General features: G+C 38.1%; 1 protein-coding gene across 2 annotated transcripts in view; it reads right to left on the bottom strand.

Annotated features, from left to right (window-relative positions):
* Positions 1-24,544, bottom strand: part of Elp2 (elongator acetyltransferase complex subunit 2) — a 43,875-nt gene that overhangs the window by 5,267 nt on the left and 14,064 nt on the right. Inside the window, exons 6-21 of one of the 2 annotated variants that reach the window (XM_005372807.2) lie at positions 24,353-24,417; positions 23,604-23,670; positions 22,926-23,063; positions 21,868-21,963; positions 19,570-19,670; positions 19,245-19,376; positions 16,787-16,936; positions 15,193-15,381; positions 11,574-11,643; positions 10,797-10,892; positions 10,593-10,650; positions 9,648-9,720; positions 4,419-4,611; positions 2,895-3,016; positions 1,235-1,368; positions 651-767 (exon numbers count right to left, since the gene is read on the bottom strand). In XM_005372807.2, the coding sequence (XP_005372864.1) occupies positions 651-767; positions 1,235-1,368; positions 2,895-3,016; positions 4,419-4,611; positions 9,648-9,720; positions 10,593-10,650; positions 10,797-10,892; positions 11,574-11,643; positions 15,193-15,381; positions 16,787-16,936; positions 19,245-19,376; positions 19,570-19,670; positions 21,868-21,963; positions 22,926-23,063; positions 23,604-23,670; positions 24,353-24,417 (1,801 nt within the window). The remainder of the gene's footprint in view (positions 1-650; positions 768-1,234; positions 1,369-2,894; positions 3,017-4,418; positions 4,612-9,647; positions 9,721-10,592; positions 10,651-10,796; positions 10,893-11,573; positions 11,644-15,192; positions 15,382-16,786; positions 16,937-19,244; positions 19,377-19,569; positions 19,671-21,867; positions 21,964-22,925; positions 23,064-23,603; positions 23,671-24,352; positions 24,418-24,544) is intronic. The other variant, XM_005372808.2, reaches the window with a different exon arrangement.

Genomic DNA, 24,544 nt, shown 5'->3' with positions numbered 1-24,544 from the left:
TCAGCGGCAAAGCACCTGCCTGGCAAGCGCAAGGTCGTGAGTTCGGTTCCCGGTACCGGAGAAAAACCAAAAAAAAAAAAAAAAAAAAAAAAAAAGAAATGAAATTGTATTTGGAACAGTACAGATAGATGAAGGCTGAAGAAGCCTAAAAGCGTGACACACAGTGACATTAGCAATGTACTGAAAGTTTAGACATTTTAAAAGAATAACATGGATTTAAGAGTTACAGCTCAGTGGCACAGTACCTACCTGCCTGGCAAGTGCAAGGTCGTGAGTTCAATTCCTGGTACCAAAATAAATTAAAAAAATAAAATGACCTTTGCAGCCCAGGTGACTAGGCATGTGGAGGAGGCTATAAACAGGTTTGTGAGCTCAGGGCGAAGGCCATGCCCAGGGCATGAGGCTCAGGAAGCCCTTGGCTGAAGCCCTTGGCTGAAAGCCCTTTGGCTGAAAGCTATTCTGTTGGCTTTGAGGGCGACCTGATACTTTGCTCCACTAGGAGATCTGACAAAATGAATTTCAAGAGTAACCCCTTAGTAGTGTCACGGACAGAGATTTCTGTCCCTGTCACATGAAAATGTGATATAAAAATTGCTACTAAAGACCCTATAATTTATACTTGGGTGGAAACAAAAATAGCAAGGAAATACCTTTGGTTTGTTTCTATGCAGTGAATCCAGTCATTTATTTCTGGAACTTGTTGAGTCTTTTTCCACGTATATATACAAATCTTTCCGCACTCTAATCCAACTGCCACCACATACCTGCTTTTAAAGAAGGGGGAAGACTGCAATTAATTTAGCATGAATTCCTGTTATCTCCATCATCACTCTAAGGTAGTTCTTCACAGTGTCACAACAGTCCCTGGCTTACAGTTGTGCTGTGTGGCTCTAATGTGTCCTCAGGAACCTGATCTGCACAGAGGCTGCACACAGGAGCTGTTATTTTCCCAGCTGGCTTCAGGGACCCCTGTTCTACTAAAGATGCTTGTTACAGAGAAAGGACCACAGTCCTGCAGGTGTGAAATTAATAGCCTTCCCACCCACACTTCTAATATGTATTTCACTAATCTGATCTACTGGGTTCCATCAACGTAAAAATTCTTATGAGAAACATTAGCATTTTGAAAATAACAGTAACTTTCAAGCAAAAAGAACACATGAATCAAAATAACTGAGAAAGCAAGTGGTCATCTTAAATGAAACATCAAACCAAGCCCCACGCAGAGACTAACCGCTGGGAAGGGTTAAGCACTGGGCAGACACTGACAGCTGTCACAGCCCCGCCCACATCCAGGACTGAGGAGCAGGGGCCGATGCTGTGCTCGATGGAGTCATCGCTGGGGTCACACTCACCCCATACCACCACCTAACAAAGAGAGCACACTTGTAAAGCTTCCTTTTGGCAAAGTTTTTAGGCAATGTATGAAGAGAGTTCCAATGGATAGTGAAAAGTATCTACTCTAATATATAAAAACCTGCATTTATATTTGTGTACAGCATCCCAGAACTTCAGAGCACTTCAAGCACCACAGAGAAGCCACAGTGCGGCAGACACGAGGCTCTTGAGACCTCAACTACCAACGTGATGGTCCGCAGATGGACTGCTGCCACCCAGAGACCATAAGCACATCTAGTATTGCTTCACACAAACCAATTGTGAGTCACTGAAATCACATCCATCACATTCTTACTAAAAATTATCACAAAATTTATGGAGGCAGACCAATCAAGCTAGAGACCAATCAAATCTCTAGCTTTTTTTCTACCCTACCCATGCTCAGGGAACTCAGATATTAGGAGAACCTAACCTTAATATTACCCCTCATAAGAAATGAGGTTTTCCTGAAAGTTCATGCCTCAAGGGTGTGTGACTGATCAGGCAGAAAAGGAGAGGAAAGTGAAACAGGAAGCAGGTGCAAGGTTCTGAGGAGAAAGCTCCGACCCATCAAGCACAGACACACTTCTGACAATGTTGAAAGGTGTCTATTCTGCTTCAGCCCCGATACGTCTCTGAGTGCTGTGGTCGAGCCGCCATCTACCAGCCATGACTGTGGAAAGCAGGAGTCCTACTTCCTCAGCACCTGGCTCAGCATAAGCAAAAACATGAGGAAAGAAATGAACAGGCAAATGAGCAGAAGTGATGGTCAGGGAGAAAAATGCTGAGAAGCTGGCACTGAAGTGTTTAACCTGAGTGGAACGATACCCACACCAGCCCTCTGCTGCAGTAATTTGCATAACGTCTATGACTGGGAGAGGAAAAGAAATGCTGAATTGTCACAAGGGCTTCCTAGCTTCACGCCCTACCATTCTGCAAAACTACAGAAAAAGTAGAGGTTGAACACAGTATGATTAAACGGCATGGAAACACGGAAGGACAGGCCAGGTAGATATTGCCCAGAGAATTAGAGTGAAGGTCATATTCAAGAACATATAGCTAACTTGTTTTTCTTTATTCAAGTTTAGGTCACACTCTAGGCCTCCATTCTACTACTGAGTAAAAAGGTCATTAGCAAAAGTTAGAGAAAAATATTTAAGTTCATGAAAGTATAAATCAGAAAAGTAGAAATTATTTTTACCCTTATGTTCCCTCCTCCCCTTCAAGTTTCTTAGTTTTGACTCATTTATACCCTTCTCCCACGGAACTATTTGATGAAGGAAATGTGTCTGAAAGGTTTTCTCTGTATATTTGCATTTTAGAGAAATACACCTAGAGAATTTAACAAGTTTTTTTTTAAAAAAAGACTTTTTAAGTATGTATATGAAAAACAGAAGGGATTTCATGAATTGATTTTTTAAAATTGTGTAAAGCAGAATTATGTAATCTTTTATTCCATCATACCTATAGAAATGTTATTTTATATTTGCATAAATATTAAATTGAAAGAAAATTACCTTTTTGTCTCGACTCCCAGTGAAGAAATACTTGCTGTCAGGACTCCAATCACAAGACCAAATAATTCTACTGTGCACAGAAGTGACTTTATTGGTGAAGGCAAAGAGACTGAAAATTGGATCTGAAAAAAAATTATGTACACCCCACTCACAAAGTAGAAAGTTTACCGGTGAGAAAGCTCTGTTTCGATGGAAAACACCTCAGAAGACTGAGTAATCAATTTACATATGCTTGCTTTTGGCAACAGACTGAAGCCAGGCAACTGACCTCTCAGCAGAAGGCTGTGGGAACGTAGTAATTTGGGGGCTATTTTTGTATTTCTTGGTCACTCTAGTGGTTGATGACAAACATCTCCCAGTAAACTAACGGTTCAACTTATGACTATGGAGGAAGTCTGAAGCAATTTAAACTTACTCTGGAAGTAGCCAGATCTGCATACTGGGCTATGTGAGAAAAGATTAATGGACTGCTTAAATGTTAGAAAGAGAAAAACATTTTTTAAGAAATATTTTCCTGCTAGGCATGCTAGCACATGCTTATAACCCCAGCACTGGGAGGCTGAGGCAGGAGGACTGCCATGAGTTCAAGCCCAGCTTGGGTTACATAGTGAATTCAAGGCCAACCTGAACTATACAGTGAGACCCCACCTCAAAAAAAAAAGAAAGAAGAAAAAGAAAGAAAGAGAGAGAGAGAGAAAAACCAAGACATATTTTCCTCATAGGAGGTAAATATAAAGTAACTTCTATGCCTTATATGGACTAAACCTAAAACACATAACTGCTTTATTAGCACTTTTATTAATAGCACTTTAACTTCTAAAAAATACACGTTAGGAAACCACTAGCGATGCAGAAGAAAATACTAATGTTCTTCAACTTACAACAGTAAGTTGAAAATATTAAGTAAAAAATACGCTTAATACACTCACCCTGCCAAACCTCACAGCTCAGCCACACAGTACGCTGCACAGTACTCACTGTTTCTCTCGATGAGCATGTGAAGCTGCAATCTGCTACCACTGCCCAGCATCAGACCCCATACACAGCCAGCACAGGAAAGGATCAAAATTCAAAATCTGAAGTATAATTCCTACCGAATACATATGACTTCTGCACCATCACAAAGTCAAAAAAACCCTAAGTTAAACCATCACGAGTCAGGTATCATCTGTAATCTATTCTAACATACACTGCTGTGCGAATTCTGTAATTCCTATTCTCTGAAACATAATAAAGGATTAGAAATATCACAACTTCAAACTGTATGCAAGTCATATGAATGGAAGTCTTTGTCTTCACTCTGTTATCTATTTCCCTTAACCCAACAGCTGCTTAACATGTACGTAACTATTCCACTGATAATCTTCCCAATCAGAAGTTGCTTTACTGAGCCAGTATGGTGGCACACACCTGTCATCACAGCACTTGGGAGGCTGAGGCAGGAGGATCCCTGCAAATTCAAAGCCAGCCTACACTACAAAGCAAGACTCTGCTTCAAAAAATCAAAAAAAGAAGTTGCTTTACCGAACTCAGGTGAGATTACATCCTGCCTTTTCCACAGTGACCAGGTTCGGTCTCTGGAAACAGCAAGTAAGAATTTGTCATCAGGTGAGAAGGCCATCTGCGTGACAGTGAGACTGTGGAAAACTAAATTCTGCACCTGTTTCCAGGATGCAGTGTTCCAAAGAATGATAGCTGCATGCTCTTTCTTGGCTGCCTGCAAGACAGAGATGAAACAATGATGCTATTAATTTAACTAGAAATAAACCAAAAAAAGGAAACATTTTAAAAAATAATATATTATTCAATTGTAAAAAATGCAAAGCTGGTTTATCATTTTTTTAATGGCCCATTTAGCTGTAGTGGTACACACCTATAACACTTGCACTCTGGAAGGCTGAGACAAGAGGATCACACATTCAAACCCCTGCCTCAGCAATTTAGTGACTTAATGAGTCTATCTCAAAATAAAAAAAAGGGATGGAGGTATATCTCAGTGTGAAGGTCCTTGGTTCAATCCCCAGTAATGCACACACACACAAATGATAACACGGAAGTTAAAAATCATTCAATGTAATTTATAAACAAAAGCAGGAGATAGAAGAAAGGAAACAAATGACAAAATTTTAACATCTATTCCTGATAAACTCTGTGAAAAGTAGAAGCTGTACACCATTTCTGCAGCCAGAGAAAGAAGTCATGAATTAGCCAGGGATATAGCTCAGTGGCACAGTGCCTGCCTGGCAAGCACAAGGTCCTGAGTTTGATTCCTGGTACAAAAAAAAAAAAAAATCATGAAAAAGTTATACAAACATCATTCTTTTTGTTGTTGCCAATTTGTTTTGTTTTGTATTTTTGAGACATGTTCTCACCATGTAGTTCAGGCTGGCCTTGAACTTGCTATGTAGCCCAGGCTGGCCTCAGCCTTGCAGCGATCCTCCTGCCTCAGCTGGGATTACAGGTGTCCGTCACGATGCCCAGCTATACACATCATTTTTAATGGACAAACACTAAATGTTTTGTTCCTGATATGAAGACCAATGCAAAGACTTCTGCTGTCACCACTTCATTTGAATATTAAGACATTCATATGGGAAAGGAAGAAATAAAACTTTTCATTTATAGGCAATATATGCATCTATGTGGAAACCCTACAATAAAGCTACTAGGACTAGTAAATCCACAAGGCTGCAGACAGAAGATCAGTATGCAAAAAGCAACCGTATTTCCATACGTAAGTCATGAGCAATAAGATATAAAACATAAAAGAAGATATATCTGTAAAATGTGTACAAAACCCAACACTGAAAACTGTAAATATTCTCAATAATGCTAAAATGTTAACAATGGAAAAAGCTAGGAGATAGAAATATGAACATTCTAGGTAGTAATCTCTGCAATTTTTCTTTAATTCTAAAGCCTAGCATGCTGGTACACACCTGTAATCCCAGCACTAGGGAGGCTGACGCAGGAGGATCACCGTGAGTTCAAGGCCAGCCTGAACTACATAGTGAAACTGTCTCAAAAAACTAAAATAACACTATAGCTTAGCCATTTTATATTCTGTATTTGTTGCTATTTTGTAGAAATAAGTGTTATTTTGTTAAGCTTGGATCCCTCCCCCATGTTTTAATTAAAGAGAAATGAAGTTAAAAGCAAAAAAAAAAACTAAAATAAAATAATTTGTTTTAAAAAGGATAATTTCTGAGAGAAATTAAAGACCTAGTAAGTAGGAATACTTCACTCACATGTCAAAATACTCAATATTAGTAAAATTCCCTCCAAACAGATGTACAGATTGAATGTAATCTCCATAAAATTTCTGCAGTCATGTTTTTGTAGAAACTGTCAAGCTGATTATAAAATAAAAAGTAAAGGACCTAGAATAGCCAAAAATAATTTAAAAAAGTAAGACTCAAGTTGGAAGTCAATTTCTACTGAGTTTCAAGATGTATTATAAAACTATCATTATTATAAATTATAGTATGGCACAATCCCAAGACATTTCAGTGGAACAGAATAAAGCCTAAAAATAGGCCCATACCTATATGGCCAGCTTACTTTGAATAGAGTGGGGAAAGAAAGCCTGTTCAGTGGCAAAGGAAAGTCTCTTCAAGCAGTGATGCTGGACAACTAGATATGTACATGAAGGAAATTAACATGCATCTGTACTCCACATCAAAATGTAAGAATTAAAATAAAATGTTTTCCTAAGTTTAAATGTAAAATTTACAAACTATAAAAAACTCTTAGTTCAAAATGAAGCAGAAATTCTTTGTGACCTTGATTTAGGCAAAGATTCCTGGCATACAACATGAAAGGTAGAACCCAATATAGAAAAAAAATGGTAAGTTAGGTTTCACCAAAACCTAGAGCTTTTGCTCTTAGATGTTATTAGAAATGAAATGACAAGCCATGGGAACACATCCATCTAGCACGTATCTGATGAAGCTGTACCCAGGGAACATAAAGGACTTTCTGTAACTCAGTAATAAGAAAACCCAATAAAAAAATGGTGAACACATATTTCACCAAAGATACATGGATGGCTAATTAGTACACAGAAAAAATGATTAATATAATCACTAGAAAAATGTAAACGATAGCCACAACAAACTATTACATACCTACTAGAGTAGTTAAAAGTAAAATGACTGACCATACCACCATGCTGGTGGGTGCAAAGCAACTGGGAATGAACACACTGCTCGTGGGACTGTAAAATGCATAACTACTTTGGAAAACAGTCTGAGAAAATCTTAAAAATTTTAAAGTACATCTACCATATCACCCGAAAATTCCACATATAGGCATGTGCTGAAGAAATATAAAATAGCCAGCCATGGTATTGTATGCCTGCAATGCCAGCACTCAGGAGGCTGAGACAGGATGATTGCTGCAAGTTTGAAGCCAGCCTAGGATACAGAGTGAGTTCAAGGCCAGCCTGAACTACACAGTGAAACCCTGTCTCAAAAAAAAAGAAAGCATGTACCCATACTCATGCAAAGCATGTACCCATACTCGTATATTCGTGCAACATGTGTACACACATGTTCCTAACTAGTCTCTTGGTAAAAGCCAAGCTCTAGAAAACAAGCGAAATCTCCATTAGTAAGTAAACAAATCAATAAACTGTGGTATACCTACAAAGGGAAATCTACTCCACAATAAGGAATGGACTACTGATATATACAACAACATGGATGAATCCCAAATAACTATAAGGAAAGAAGCCAGACCCTCTCTTTCAAAAGAATGCATACTATATAAATGGAATATGTTAGAAAATGGAATCTACTCAATCACAACAAAAAGCAGATGTCTTAGGCAAAGTCTCTCATTGCTGAGACAAAATACCTGACATCTAAAATTAAGGAAGGAAAGGTTTATTTAGCTCACAGGTTGTGGAGTTTTCAGTCCATAACGAGCTGCTGCCAAGACAGGGTGGCATGACTGAGGGGCAATAGTTCAAGATGGCAGAAGACAGTAAAAGCAACCAGAACAAAAAGGGGAGAACAAGCCTCTTTTCCTCTCTTATACTGTAAGCAGGCTCCCCGCCCACACCATCTCTGTGCCTTCCTCTTGCGCAGGATGTTTACAAAGTGAGGACCTTGGCCCCCTGCTAAGTCATTTACTTCTAAACTTCTCAAGCTGACACAATCTATCAACCATTACAACAGATTAGAGGTTTCTAAGGATAGAGGGTGGGGTGGGGAGAATGACAGTGGAGATGAGACCCACAGGAAAAAGGGATTATCGAGAGGCATAATAAACTGGGTAATTTTCATTATTTTGATTGTGGTGGTGATTTTACAGGTATGAATACATGTCAAAATTTATCAGACTGTCTTGCATAATAAATATGCAATTTAAAGTATGTTAATGGCACCTCAATAAAGGTTTGTGAAATGTTAATTTAGAAAGATGCACATACTTTCATATAGCACTCACTTACTATAAGTGAGGCAACATGAAAAGGGATAACCAGTACCATGATAATCAGTGCCCTAAACTAAAAACAAAGCTACTCAGTAGAAACAACCATTTGAGCTACTGAGCCCCATTCTTCCCAACAGTCCCTATAATTCCTAGAACAAAGTACAGCTGGCCCTTGAGCAACACAGGTTTGAACTGCATGGGTCTCTTATACACAGGTATCTTTTGAAGATTTGCAACAATTTGAAAAAAACTGAAGACAAACTACATAGCTAAGAAATAATGAAAAAAGTCAAGAGAAAGTGATGTCATGTTTGCATAAAATATTTGAGGACAACAGACTCACTCATATGTTACTATTGACAATATACACAAATCCGTTATAGAATGACTACTGTAATGTAGTAACTTTATGGACATCCCCTGTTGCCATTGTAAGGAGTGAAAGTTATTGTTATGGCCTAGATCTGAAATGTCCCCCAGGTCGGGCATGGTGGTACATGCCTGTAATCTCAGCACTTGGGAGGCTGAGGCAGGAGGACTGGCATGAGTTCAAGACCAGCCTGGGCTAGAGTGAGTTTGAGGCCAGCCTTTTTATTTTGCCTCAAAATAAAAATAAATAAAATAAAAAATAGAATATCCCCCAAAAGTTCCACATTTGGAGGTGAGGGCTGGTCAGAAAGGGCAGGTCACCAAGGTGTCATGACTTAGAAGGGTGTGTTCTCCACCCTGGCTCCTCCTCCCTCGCTCTGCTTCTTGGCCACCATGGCATGAGCTGTCCTCCTCTGCTATGCACTTTCACCAAGCTGTTTCTGCCTTGAAGCCATGTGAACATCAATGGAACCCACTGAAACTGAACCCAAATAAACTTCTCCACACTGAAGTTGCAGTTGTTGGATATTTTGTCCTAGTGACAGGAAAGACAAATACAGTTACCTATATGGGCTGAGATGTAGCTCAGTGGTAGACCCCTTGCCTACCATGCATGAGGCCCTGGGTTCAATTCCCAGCAACATACACACAGAAAGTTATATGCAGATTTTTCAACGGTGCACAGGGCCTGGCATCCCACCCCTGCGCTGTGCAAGGGTCAACTGTACAGTATTTAAAAACAAAACTGTACAGCTGAAATAGATTTAAAATGCAACCACAACCTTGTGAGAGGACAAAAGGAAGACAGCTTGAAAAAGTATGATTCGAAAAGCAGACACTACCGATCTTTCATGTAGAGTTCTCTTTGAATCTTTACCAAACCTGCAGGAGTTTGATGACCCAAATAACCCATGATCAAGTAGAATTAAAAGTGAAACTCCCTACCTTGCAAGCTGAGGCAAGCAGAGTCTTTGAATTATTACAAGTAACAGAAAATATTTCATAGCCATGTCCATATCTAAAATTTAAAAAAAAATGCATGAGCTCTATATTAGTAAATATATCTATTCTCATACTACAAAAATTTAAAAAGCAGAAAGATTAACATCAATCTCTCTAGTTAACACATATTTCTTTTAAAGATTACATTTTTGTGGAGGCAACCATTTGGGGGAAAAACAAGGAGGCTAGAGAAAAATGCCAGTTTCTTAAAAGTAATACAGGTCATTCACAATCAGACTAACATACACGTTTTTACCTCCTACTCTCATCCAGCCAGTACAATAAACCATCATGGAAAAAACTTGATGCAAACCGCCAAAGACAAAAAAAAGACCAGTTAGAAGGACAAAGCTTATGTCTTTTTTAAAAAGAAAATATGAGGGGCTGGGGATTTAGCTCAGCGGCAAAAGCGCCTGCCTGGCAAGCGCAAGGTCGTGAGTTCAGTTCCCGGTACCGGAGAAAAAAAAAAAAAAAAAAAAAAAAAAAAAAAAAAAGAAAATATGGTATGCCTGTCTACTTTAAAAAGTAAGACCAATAAGCCTAACATAAATAGGAATATAAAAACCAATGGGAGGTTTGATTCTCCTCCCTTTGAAGGGCTACTGAAGAGATCTATAAAGCAGGAGGAAAATGCAGGCAGAAGGAAAAGCACAAAAATCAAATTGAAGCACAGTGTGGCAGTACACACCTATAATCATCAGGAGGCTGAGGCAGGAGGATCATTGGAAGTTCGAGATCAGCCTGGGCTACATAGTGAGTTCCAGGCCAGACTGAACTACATAGTGAGACTTTGTCTCAAAAAAACAAAAAATAAACAAACAAAAAATCAAGCTGACGGGGAGGCACATATTATAATAGAAACAGATCAAACAGCATAATTTAACTTACAGTTTTTGAACTTCAGGCCACAATGTATTCTGTAGAAGATGATCCTCAGTGGGAGGTTCTATAATAAATGGACAGTATTCCAGTTATTTTTTCTATTTTTAGACCAAAAAACAGGAAAATCTATAGCACTTATTTAGATCAGCAGTTATATATCACACTGTGTGTACTATGATTTCATTAAATCATGTTTCTGTCATTTCTTACCAGTAAGCAAGGAGGGTTGGAAGGGTAGCTGGTGATACTCAAAACCAGTACTAGTGAATAGCTCTTGCTCATCAGAAGGCTGAGAAGCTATATCTCCTAGTGTAAAGAAACACACCATCATGAACGGAGTCACCATCTTTATGTCACTTATACCATCTCAGTACTAAGGCTATCAGCCATGAGAAGGCAGCAACACCTCAAAATGGCATATTTCAAAGCTGTATCCACATGACTCCAAAGCCAAAGTCATTCCATTGCTCCAGTACTTTCCAAACAAGCTCTTAGAAACATTAATCGATTCCATAAAGATTCCTGCCATTTTCTTTGACCTAACAGTTCACAAACTTCTTAGACTACACAACAGATTGTCAAGGTTGCCCACATTCACATGTGGTTGTAGTGTTCTGTAAATCACTTTGTGAGAGCTGTACCTACTTTAGTGTTCTACAGGTGTAAACAGAATTCTTATCACAAAATATCTGATGAAGATGCATGTGTTGCTATCTAAAAAAAAAATCTTCAGTAGGAAACATTAGGCATATCGTATAGTCTGTTAACTAGATTGTGGTTTTTTTTCTTTTTTTGAGACAAGGTTCCACTATGCAGTTCAGGCTGACCTTAAACTCACTTTGTAGCCCAAGCTGGCCCCAAACTCACAGTGATCCTCCTGCCTCAGCCTCCTGAGTGCTGGATTATGGGTATGCACCATCATGCCCAGCTGTAACTAGGTTTTAAGTACCACTATGAGTCTAATAATTTTTCAGAACACAATCTTACCCTGAAAGACAGCTTTATTTGATAATCCCAATGCAGGGACAGTAGCTCCTTCTGGAAGATCACTGTCTTGCTAGAATAAGAAATAAGATATGTAAGTTTTAAAGTTACTGTTACCTCAAGTACTGTAAAAGGCATGCTCACAAATGCTGAGAAACTATTTCAAGACATCCTTGTATGGACACACACCCACTGTTCTACTTCCCCATCAAGAGATGCAATGCTGAGCAACCACTCTCCAACAGACAGGCCCTAACCCCTAACCCCCACCTAATCCATGGTCAGTCGCCCTGTCATCCACGAGCTCATTAAATCCTACGGCTCCACGGTTTTCAGGTTCTGTCAAGAAGGGCAGGAGGGTGGAAACGGAAAGCCCCATCTCCTCCTCCAAGAAGGCCTCGCAGGCATATCTTTGATAATGATCCTACAAACACAGATGTTTCCCAGAAAGGGAGAGTCATGGTATTTTCATTAAACATATGTAAATAACTGAAAACTGTATTTTGAAGAGGCAATACTTTGATTCTGAAATTTAAAGCAATCAAGTTATTACATGTGAAACCATATGCTAGCCATCAAAACTGGCACAAGACCATATGCTAAGAGTGTTTCTTACAATTTAAACTTTAGTACTGAAACTAAACACAAGCGTGAGTAATGTGAGTTTAAACCACCATTAAGAATGGCTACCTGGGCCATAAGGAACTGCATACTTTATCTCTGAAATCAAGAAAAAGAGTGGAAAAGAGCAATATACATTGCCTATCCCAATATGGCTATCCCAATACTTAGTGTGGGAGCAAAGCCTGGAAGAGAACAAGAAATTTTCTAGTCTACAGAGTTACTGCATCTTGTGACACAAAACTGACTGTACACCTGGGATTGAGCCTTTTGTAGAATCTCATGTGTGGTGGATTCACAACTGGTGGTAAACTCGTAACACCCAGCTGAACTGAATCAGCCTGGTGCTGGGAGTGAAGGCCCCGCCTGAGGATTGTTGCCAACAATATAAAAAGGACAACTGGAGGGGAAGACAGGGGCTGTTGGTTCTCCTGGAGGAGTTTGTCACGCTAGGTTTCCTGGTATGAACTCAGCTGTTCTCACTCCTGGAGGAGCTCGAGACCTTGTTGTCACTGAGAACGGCTAGGTTTCACTGTGCGGGAGCTCCGGTCCTTCGAGCACCACTTCCTGGCTCTGGAGGGGAAGATGGTGTGCCATTGAATCCCCTAGAGAAGCTTGTCGTACTGGCTCTCCTGATATGAACTCAGTTGTTGTCATTGTCAGAGGAACTCAGGACCTCGTTGTCACTGGGGATGGCTGTGGTACTTTTTAGGAGAGCTCTGGTCCTTACTTTGAGTGTTGCTTCTTGGCTCCAGTGCAGATATCTCAGCCTGCTGGCACAGATTCTTTATCCCATTGGCACAGACTTTCTAGCTTCTACCACTGACCTTTGATCCCAGTGCAGATCCTTGAAACAGGCCTGAATGACACATTATCGTGGGCTCTAGGCCTCCAGTTGGACTCATGGCAGGCACTGCCATGGGCTCTGGGTCTTCAGCTGGACTCATGCAGGACACTGCTGTGAGATCCAGGCTCTCAACTGGATTCTTTGGGTCTCTAGTGTTTGGACAGATCTCCTGCACTTTTGCATTTGACTCTTTGGGTGAATACTATAAAATAATCCCATAAATTATGTGTCCTGTATTAATTCCTTTCCCTTGCAAACCCTGACTGTAACACCATGAAACTTCAATTCCTAGAATTAAAGAGATCCTAAATACAACTTCCCCTCCACACCCATATGCTAAGTTCAGTAACTACAAACAAGACTTCCCTTTGGCTCTCATTCCCACTGTCCATTACTACTAGAAACAAGCAGAACACAATCTTAAACCCTTTCAGCGTAATTAAGAAAGCTCATGGCATGAAGCACATGTACTCCAGCAAATGTACCTAAAAACTTCATTTCAAGTCACTCATTTTCTTCTCCTGGCTTTCCCAGAAAGTGCATTTCACTTTCTTCAGTCTCCAGACTCTCAGGTAACTCTCCTTGTCCCAAAATGTTTTTCACCACAGTCTGTGTGGGGGCTCCCAACGGCACCCTAGTTTGAGGTGTGCCTGCCTCCCAAGATATTCTGTTTGACTTTCCCTCACCCCTCCATTTCCCTCTTCTTTCCAACACATACCCCAAAAGTGCTGGTCACTCTTGTGCTTGCTCTCCCCTTCTTCCCTTCTATCTGCCAAAAATGTACTTATCTTTTTTGAGCTCAAAACCACAGCTGTGAGCCAAGTGTAAGTAAAGGACTGTATGATATACGCTTCCGTGTAACACAGTGATCTCCTTCTACTTAAATTCTCTTCCTTCAAAATTATAATTTCTATAACCCATGTATTTTCATAAATAGCTCAAATCTTTTATGGAAAAGGGGTCTAACCCTAAATAAAAACTTAAAAAGCTCAAGGGAAGTTCCAGTAAATGTGTTCTCATTACTCTAGTATGATGACTTCTTCCTTCTATGAAACTTATTACCTAAAGATTTAGCAATTACTTGGGGTTTTTTGTTTTTGTTTCTGTTTTTTGGTGGGTTTTTTTGCTTTCTCAAATTTATTTTTTAAGTTATTTTAATTAGCACAAATTTGTAGTACATAATATTTACATTTCTTGTGTGGAGTTCGTGCATGTATATAACACATCTTAATTCCTTTTTTCATCTTTCTTCTCCCCTTCCTCTTCTCTCTCTCCATCTCTTGGTCCCTTTTCCATTTAAGAAAGATCTATCTCCCTACTTCCTATTATCTATCTTTCCTTTTGCTCTTTACTTATAATTTGCATTTCTCACATAAGACAAATCGTGATAATTAAGCTTGCACATCTAATTTATTTTACTTAAGATTACTGTCTCAAGGTGTATCCACTTTCCTACAAATGACTCACGTTTATCTTTCTTTATGGTGGAGTAGTATTCCATTATGTGTAAATATCACATTTTCTTTATCCATTGATCTGCGGAGGGACAAATAGGCTGCCTCCAAGATATGGTGAGTTGTGTTGCTATAACATGGGTATGTGTGTATCACTGTAATATGATGTCTTTAACGCTTTCAGAAAGCTAACTAGGAAGGGCAATAGCTGGGTCAAATGGAATTTCTATGTTAGTTTGTTGAGAAATCTCCACATTGATTTCCATAGTGGCTGTACTGGTTTACATTCCATCATAGGAAGGTTCCTTTTTCCCTGCAGCCTTGCAAGCATCTGTTATTATTACTTGGTTTCATTTTGTTAGTTAACACTGTCTCTTTACCCCTACCCTCCAGAAAGATAGTAATCTCTTTGAAAATGGGACTTATCTTTTTATAATTTATCTTAATTGCCAAGCACAGTGACAATATGTAATATCTATGCCATAAAAGAACACAATATTGCTGCTTTACAGTGGTTTTGAGCTCATCTGTTAAACAAAATTACTGATTTAATATTCATTTGACTAAACGTTAGAGTGCACACAAGTTTGTCAAACCAATAATGGATGATGACTTTTGAGTATTTGTAAGCTCAAGCAAAAAATTCAGAATTTAAAACACCGTGACTAGATTTAAGTAAAACATTTAGACAAATACTCACAACACAAAGCACATGACTCAGTGATTGTCCTGAAATGACACAAAAATTTTCCACAAAATTTCGAGGTGCAGAAAAAACTCGAAGAACCTTTTCATCTGCTCCAGATACAAACTGAAACCGATTAATCATTGTCAAACATTTCAGGTCATATCCATGTATCTGAGGTCTTGCAATTTCATGCCAAGTCACCTAGGTATTAAAATAAGATAAACAAAAATGACCGTATTTTTAAAAACCAATTCTTTTCAATAAGCTAAATACAAAACGCAAAATTATTTACTACTCCACAGAACTATATGAAACAATAGAGCAGATTCCCTTACAACTAAATTTTTAACTCTTGATAAAAGAAGAGCCACAAAAAATTCCTGTTATGGCTTGTGTTTAGATGGCCCCCTAAAGCCTCACACAGTCACACAGATGGGGCTTTTCCAGAGGTGGCTGGATCTAGAGTGTGATGATGGGATTAAGGGTGTGTGATTACTAAATTACTACACTGATTGGTCTGTCACCACCCTAATCCCGGTAACCTAGATACAATATAATAGGAGCAGAAAGACCCACTTAAGGCCCCTTGTTGCTTTGCTACCTTCTGCTTGCCAAGAACTATTTTCTCCTCTGCAATGCCACTGTGCCTTGGAGCCAACTGATTATAGACCAAAACCTCCTCAACTACAAGCTAAGTAAACCTTTCCTTCCTTATTCTGGGGCATCAGGTATTTTGTGTCAGCAATGAGAAAAGTAACTGCAACAATTCCAAATCATCTGATTTGTTTTTTAGTTGATTATGGATATTGCTCAAAGAGATCTATCATGTGCTACTAAGACAGCAATGTCACTGACAAACCTCCTTAGCGCTCAGAGACTGACCTCTCATCAGTCTCGTGAACTTTCCTCAGAAATTAAAGCTGAGGAACTTCACTTTTTCTTAGCACAGAGCAGTTCAATGGCTTACTAGTGTTAAAGCTTTATGGCCAAGACTGAAAATTTTCTTAAACAGGAACTGCTCTCAATCACTACTGTTTAACATTATATGACTTTAGAGATTAGCTTTTACTATAAATTTGATATTTCCAAATGAATTAAACGTAAAATTTGGCTGGGCATGGAGGCACACACCTGTAATCCCAGTACTCAGGAGGCTGAGGCAGAAGGATAGCCATGAGTTTGAAGCAGCCTGGGCTACATACTGAATTCAAGGCCAGCCGGAACTACGTAACGAAACCCTGCAGCTAAAACTGTAAAGACATATAACTTGTGTGTTAAGCTAAATAAATGCATTTTGATAATCATTTCAATTATTGTTTAAAATGCCCAGAGTAGATATATGTTCACATTTTAAAGACAATGGCAAACTAGAAGGGCTGAACCATTTTGCGTGCCTACCAGCAATGCATCAAAGTTTCAGTCAATCTGCATCCTTGTCAGCACTTGTTACAATCAGTGTTTTAACTTCAGCCAACCTAGAGCTGTTACAGTAGTATCTCGTTAAGGTTTTAATTTGCATTTTCTTAATGACTGACAATGTTAGCACACTTTGGATGTGCTCTGGGAAGTGTTTTTAAGTGGATTAGTCACTTGGAAGACATTTTACCTGTGATTGGTCTTGTCTTTTCCATGGAGCAAAAAGTCGAGTTGTCTGATCAGTACCAACAGTGATGATAAATTCTCCTTCTGGGTCCCACATTAGATCTTGGACACCATCAAAGTGTCCTGAAATGACAATCTCTGGAGTCCACTCTCTCTGTAATGAAAGTGCTCATGACACATATCAAAATAATAAAAAAAAAATCACCACTCAAAGTAAAGGATGCTTATCTGGGAAGAGGAAACTAAAGCTTCTGGCAACATTAAACAATACATTTTACAAGACAGGATCATAAATAACATGATTTGCTTCCCAATCAACCATATTAGATCGTAGGTGTATCCTCTGAACAGTAACTTTGGAAATTTTCCACCATTCACCATTCATTCAATGTTTTCCAGCATAGACACAACTTACTACAGTCCCTTCTTAAATAACTCTTCTGTAAAACAGGTACTACAATAACGGCAACTACCTCAGAGGGTATCAAGAGGATTAAATTAATTTATATTTCTAGTGTATGCAGAATAATGATGGCACATATTATACCCTATATTTGTTAAAATGAATAAAAGAAAAAGCACTAAGTGAACCAGGCATAATTGCACATATCTATAATTCCAGCTACTCAGGGAGATAAGGCAGAGTATCACAAATTCAAGGCCAGCCTGAGTAATTTAGTGAGACCTTGTTTCAAAACTACAAAAATAAAAAGGGCTGGAGTTGTAGCTACATGACACAGTGCTTGCCTAGCATGTGTGAAGCCCTGGATTCCATCCTTAGTACTGTGGGGGGAAAAAATGTTTTATGTAAAATGAGTCAGTAGATCTGAGTGTGGGTCTGGTGGCTTTCTTTATTAAGTTTAAAGGAGTCACACATATAAAGGACAGAGACGAACCAAACCTAGCTGGCTCACCTACTGAGGAGCTTGCAGTAACAACCATATAAACAGTGACAACAAAACACAGAAAATATCACATGCTTGGTCCAGAGTCTCTTTTTAAATAATCTTAAGTGGTAGTAAAATTTGACGACAACGGAAAAAAAGAATGTGTAAATAACTGAAAGGTTATTCAAAGGCAAGTCTGATGAATATAGTCAGTAATTAAACTATCTTATTCGTGATTTTAAAAAAAGGCTGTGACAAAGAAATTATTTTCTGTGACAAAAAAGAAACTGTGAAATTTAGTATTAATTGGAGTTTATAAAAAATTCTGAGCAATGGATAGCACTTTTGAATTAACCACATCGTTTTTTAAAAAACAGTACTCAGTGGCAGTGCTTATTTGTTTTTAAAAGTCGCACACGTGGGGATGTGGTAGAGTATTTGCACAGCCGTGTGAGCGCCGGGGTCTAATCCCCAGGCGTGAAAAAGAAAAGGAAGTGGAACTATCTATTACAAACGTAGAGTGTGGGATGCTGACAGTGGGCAAGGCTGTACGTATGGGAACTCTATGTTCTGCTCACTTTTGCTATCAGTCTAAACAGCTCTAAAATATGAAACCCATTTAAAAAGCAAACTACCCTCAACACCTGATAAGTCAAATTATAAGGACAAGTACAGTGAGATTCTGTATTCTGGCTTAGGTTTCTCCTTAATCATCTGACGCTTTTTTCCTATGAATGCCCTCAGTTAAAATAATAAAATTTATCTTTAAAGATATTTCTTACCTTTACAGTTTCAGAGCTTATAGTAGTTGAAATAATCTTGGTCAACTCCAAAAAGAGGACACAAGGGAAAAAGTAAATCCTTTCATAAATTAAGAAGTTAAAACCTCGTGGATGACAAAATTATTACAAACCTCACAAAGTAAAAGTGATGTGAATCCATGAATTTTTACTTTGAGATGGATGTCCAGAATATGCTCAGCCACATTTCATTCAATGTTATTTCATTTGTTTATTTATTATTAATTATTACCATAATTAATATACTATGTACAGTACATGCCAGGCCCTACTTTTCATATACATAATCTTTTTTTTAGTAGTAGTGCTGGAGATCAAACCAAGTGCCTCACACAAGCTGGGCAAGCACTCTACCACTCAGCTACATTCTAGCCCTCTATACATCCTCATTTACACTCGCAATACCTCAAAAATGCTCTACACATCTGTACTTTTTGTCATAAAAAAGTATGAACTGGGCCAGGCGCGGTGGCACATACCTGTAATCCCAGCACTCTGGAGGCTGAGGCAGGAGGATCGTTGCGAGTTCAAGACCAGCCTGAGCTACAAAGTGAGCTCAAGGCCAACCTCAACTGCATAGTGAGACCCTGTCTCAAAAAGTATTATGAGTTATCTAGTATGAAAACAATACAATGTCTATAGAAATCAATGCTGTCACTTGAACTTAAATGTTTCAACTATCATTTTGCAGAGTGTTATAGGTAAACCCTATTTAGTTAGTGTTCATCTAGGATTCACTCTGTGATTAGAAATAATTTAAAAGTGCTTCTCTTACTGGATTAACTGTACTCTGCTTCCAAAGGTGCAGTGCTCCGTGAAAAGCATGAGCGATGATCATGGAGCCATCTTTGTTGAATTGGCAATCATAAAATCCCAGAGTATTTCCACCTACTTCACCTACTCGAACCTACACAGTAACAGACAGAAAACAACTCTCAACCAATAGTCCCATTTCACAAGCAGAATGGATTCCAGAGATTAAGTTCCAACTCATCTAATGTATACAAAGTGTAAAAATTTACAGCTCTTGAAATAGATTTGGAATTAAGCATTTAGTTCACAAAATCCAATTTCTTCTTCCTTAAATAGCTACATTTTACCTGTTCCAGCCAAACTCCTGACTCTTCATCTGGAGCCCAGAGAATCATGGTTTTATCCATTGAAGCAGACAACAATCTCATTGGCTGCTGTAGAACACCATCTAAATAATAAAAACTAATTCTTTTAAATGATCAACAGGCACTATATTTGTAGCTTATCAGAAAAAAACAATGGAGATACTGCACAAATGTTCACTGTAGCATTGTTTTTGTTGTTGTTGTTGTTTCTTCCCCTGGTACCAGGAATCAAACTCACAACCTGGCTCTTGCCAGGCAGGCACTGTGCCACTAAGCTAAATCTCCAGCCCCTGTAGCATTGTTTATAATGCAATAATCTGCAAACAGCACATTAAAAGAACAGTTTGGTAAATCAAGGTATATTCAGGCAATGGAATATTATAATAAAAAATAATTAGAACTATATGAATCAAAATGGATAAATCTCTAAAACATATTAAACTAAAAACGAACATTGTAAAAGGATAAATACATACTGATAGAAAGTTTTAATAACTATAAAGCAGTATGTTTATGGCAATAAAAATGTTTATGGTAATAAAAATACAAAAACATGCATGAAATGATATGCACTCAATTCAGTACTATAGCTGCCTTACAGAGGATGCACTGGGAGGGCTCAAAAGAACACACAAAGGTTCTCAGTATCTATAAATCCTTTTAAAAAAAAAACATGGAAAATTTGGCTATTACCTCTCTAATCCTGATCTCTTGGAAGGTCGGATAAAGTTTAGTTTTAGCTTAGAGAGGCAGAACTTTAACATGAATGACCATTATGATTTTTTGTATAGTCTGCTGGGCCCTGGTATATAATATAAGCTGCTTTGTCCAAAACAATGGCCTCCTCTTATTTTTATTTAACAGTGAAAATATAATTTCGAAGGTTTAGTAAAAGTAAGATTGAGGTTTCTTTCTAGTTTTTAAATTAAACATGTGCTTCTAAGATCATACACAGAACCAACTAACTGGTACAGTACATGCCAGCCCCTGTTTTTTATGTACATAATTTTTTTTTCTTAGTAGTAGTGCTAGAGATCAAACCCAGTGCCTCTCACAAGCTGGGCAAGCAGTCTACCACTCAGCTACATTCTAGCCCTCTATACATCCTCATTTACACTCACAGTGCCTCAACAATGCTGTACATATTTGTACTTTTCTTCATAAAAAAGTATGAGTTACCTAATATGAACACAATATAATCTCTATAGAAATCAATGCTGTCACTTGAACTTAAATGCTTCAACTAGCTGGTTCTATGGTGTAGAGATGATAAAGCAGTAACTGCTAGTACCAAGTAGGTACTGACACCTGTTTTAGCTGATAATAAAAGGCTTGGGCTGACAAAATGGAGGTGTTATGGATGGGCAAGGAAGAAGCCACTAGGCAAAGCCACATGGAACAAATCAGAGTTGGCCCATAAAGAAAAAATAATTGTAACTGCAGCAAATATAAGAGCTGACTGGTCATTACCCAGGCATTAATTACCACAATTCTTGTTTTGGGGAAGAGGTTAGGGGAAGAACACGAGGCTATGTCTTACTCAACTCTATAGTCAGCACCAGTTTAGGCATAGTAAAATCACCACTCCTTACCAGGCATGGTGGCACACGCCTGTAATCCCAGCACTAGGTGTTCTGAGGCAGGAAGATCACTGTGAGTCTGAGGCCATCTTGGGCTACACAGTGAGACCCTGTCTCAAAAAAAACTCCCCCGCCCCCCAAAAAACAACACTCCATCAATGAAGGTTAAGGGCGAAAGAAAAGACCGTCTTAATTTTTCACAAATAATGTATTTTAAAGATTTCAGTGAGGCTGACTTGAAAGTCAGTTTCTTTTGAGCCAGGTATGGTGACACACACCTGTAATCCTGCCACTATAGGAGGCTGAGGCAGAAGGAGTTCAAGTTTGATCTCGCTCTGGGAATTTAGTCAGATCCTGTCTCAAAAAAAATGGGCTATAGATGTAGCTCAGTGAGAAGGTCTGGGTTCAACCCTCCAATACCACAAAAGAAAAAAAAAGTCAAGTTTTTCTTAAGCCCCTTCATGACTAGGGAGAAACTGTTAAAAGATAAAGATAACAAAGTATGACAGTTCTGGCATCATGGCAAGAAGCACACTTTGCCCACTTACCGAAGCAACTTTCACTGGAACTGAGTATCCAGCATACCAGGAAAGCACCTTACGTTCTACCAACTTGAAAATGTCTTATATTTGAGATTTCTAATCACAATCCAAACAATATCCAGCTAGTCAGCTTAAAATTATGGCCATTTTTTTCCTACCTTTGTAAAATGAAGGTTGCCAGTGAACTGCATTCACCCAGTTTTCATGACCAGCCAACACAGTCTCCAGAGTAACTCCAAAGGTTGCTTTACTGCCTACAACAAAAGCAGTCAAGGTATTCTTCCCTCAAAGCCTTCTCAAGGCAACATTTGTACAACCACATTAGTGGTGCCATTATGTAAAATAAAAAAATCAGAACAAAGGGTAATTACTGAGATTCAACAAAAAGAACATGCATTCTAAATTTCACAATCTCACCCACTGTTTAAAATTATAGGAGAAAAAATTCTAAAGATAAGTTTCTCTCTGTAGTTTTCTCTACTTAGTCATAAATATTAAAGAATTTTTTTAAGTTTCTGAAAAGTTGTTATACTTCACAAACATATGTAATATATACACAGCTTTGACTCCCCAGTACCATAGTAAGTAAATAAATTTAAATAAAATTTTAAATAATGGAGACTAAATCAGTATTTTGACTTTTAAAATAAAATAATCAAAAATATCATGAAAAGTTTCATATTTGGGCACAGGTACTTACAATTCACTGGTTACATCATTTCTTGTTCTCCTCATAAAACTTTATTAACAAATTCTCAATTCTAATGGGCTTTAAAACCAAGAAGAATAATAAATAACTACAAACCTACGTGAACAATGCTTACTGAGTACTGACTTTATAACTCAGATACACATCCAAAACACATCCAAAAATACATCCTCTAAGTACAACATTCCAACAAGATCTACCAACCAGGGATTCTGTTCTAATGGCAGAACAGGAAAACCTAAATTGCATATGGTATTCAAATACAAAGATTCAGATTGTCTCTTATGAATATACCTGCAAAAGTAGGGACAATTCACATTGGTTCATTAGGACTTCCTATCTTGAAACAGAAAATTCAGTAACATTTTATAAATTCATTTGATACTTTCATAAATCAAAGAACAGAATCTTATTTTCCTAAAAAACTAAATTTGACACAGGCACGTGGTGAAATGAATAATCACAAGAAGACCTACGCATTTTAACATCAAATATTTTCACTGTTACCTTCATTTTCTATGGTAAAAGTATTTTCCTTCAGTCTTATTTTATCATCTTGTATTTCTGAAGATGTCGATTTTATATAGAGCCTCCATATTCTTATCAGGCAATCTTGTGAACAGCTTGCTAGGAAAATATCTCTACCTAATTAAAAAAAAATATTCTATTATTTTTAAAACATTATATTCTTAACTGCTTGTAGAAGACTTTCTCCTTACAATAGGTACATTTCTAGATTTCCTGAAAAAATACTTTGTTTCCTTACCCTTCAGTCATTTGACCTACATTCATTTTTAATAACAATGATAATTATATGTGCAATACTAACATACTTTCATAAAAAGCCATACTTTGCACCAGCTCAGCGGCACAGCACCTGCCTGGCAAGCACAAGGAACTGAGTTCAATTCCCAGTACCCCCACCATCCCCCAAAAAGGCCATACTTTCACAGATAGTACTAAGTTCTACAAAGAACTTTTCAAAAATGTCTGCATGCACACAAGACAGCTGGTGTCATTTTGTGAATATCCATTTGTTTTCTTCTCAATTAATATTTCTTATTTTCTAGTTGGAACAATAAAAAGGTAATACACAAGGAAAACTTAAAATATAAGAGGCTGCTTTCTAAGAAGTTACTTATACTTGTCCCCACCGTCTGTATGTTAGCAAAATTTCATACTAACCAAAGGCTGCCCACTCTACACCTCTTATCCAATCTTCATGTCCACAGAGAAAAAGCACTTTCTGAAACTAGTAAGATAAAAAATTCATGGGGATTAAAGTAAGAATTTAACATTTTTCATGCATATCAATGACTTCACTTGATCTCAGTTTTGTATCATTTTTACTGAAAACATTACCTAATCAGATATAGACTAAAACACTCATTTGGTGATAAAATTCATCATGTAATATCTAAATCATTAATTGAGCAACACTGAATAAATACAATAGTCTGTAGTATTCAAGTGATTTAAATGTTTACAAGATTAAAGCTCAGCAAGCAGTTGGGGCTGCAGTTCAGGGGTAGAATGTTTACCTAGCATGTGTAAGGCCCTGGGTCCAATCTCCACCACCACCAAAAAGAAGACTAAAGCTCAGAATAAACTACCAGGATGCTTCACTGTAGGTATATTAAACCTCACTTAAAGCATTTAAGGAAAATACACACAAACACACACACAGGAGCATACTTATTTCCTTCCTGCACCTAGTGACTTATTTCTCCCTAACCTGGTAGTCAAGGCATCAGTTTCTGGATGTACACAGAGTACAAGACCATCTAACATAGGACTGTCAGAAAAGATTTCCCTATTGGATTATCTGGGTTGGAATTACAACATTCCCTAAATTCTGTAATTAAAAAGTCCGTATTAAGATGTATCACTAAGCCAAACATCATTCTAGTCTTAAGATAAATATCATTAATTACCTGATCATTCTGTTGCACAAATAAGTGAATTTTGCAATCATCATCACCACAGGCTAATATCGGTACTGCAAGGGGGAAAATAAGCATTACTGTGAGTACTCCATCAAAAGTATGATCCCCCATGTAGATTCTAAGCCTAAATGATGAACTCAGACTTGTTTCTTGCATCACTGAACAATGAATTAGAAGTGC

The sequence above is a fragment of the Chinchilla lanigera genome, unplaced genomic scaffold, assembly GCF_000276665.1.
Source record: "Chinchilla lanigera isolate Chin_1 unplaced genomic scaffold, ChiLan1.0 scaffold00001, whole genome shotgun sequence".
NCBI classification, from domain to species: domain Eukaryota; kingdom Metazoa; phylum Chordata; class Mammalia; order Rodentia; family Chinchillidae; genus Chinchilla; species Chinchilla lanigera.
The sequence above is the reverse complement of the archived record's forward strand: the minus strand, read 5'-3'. Positions and strand labels throughout refer to the sequence as shown.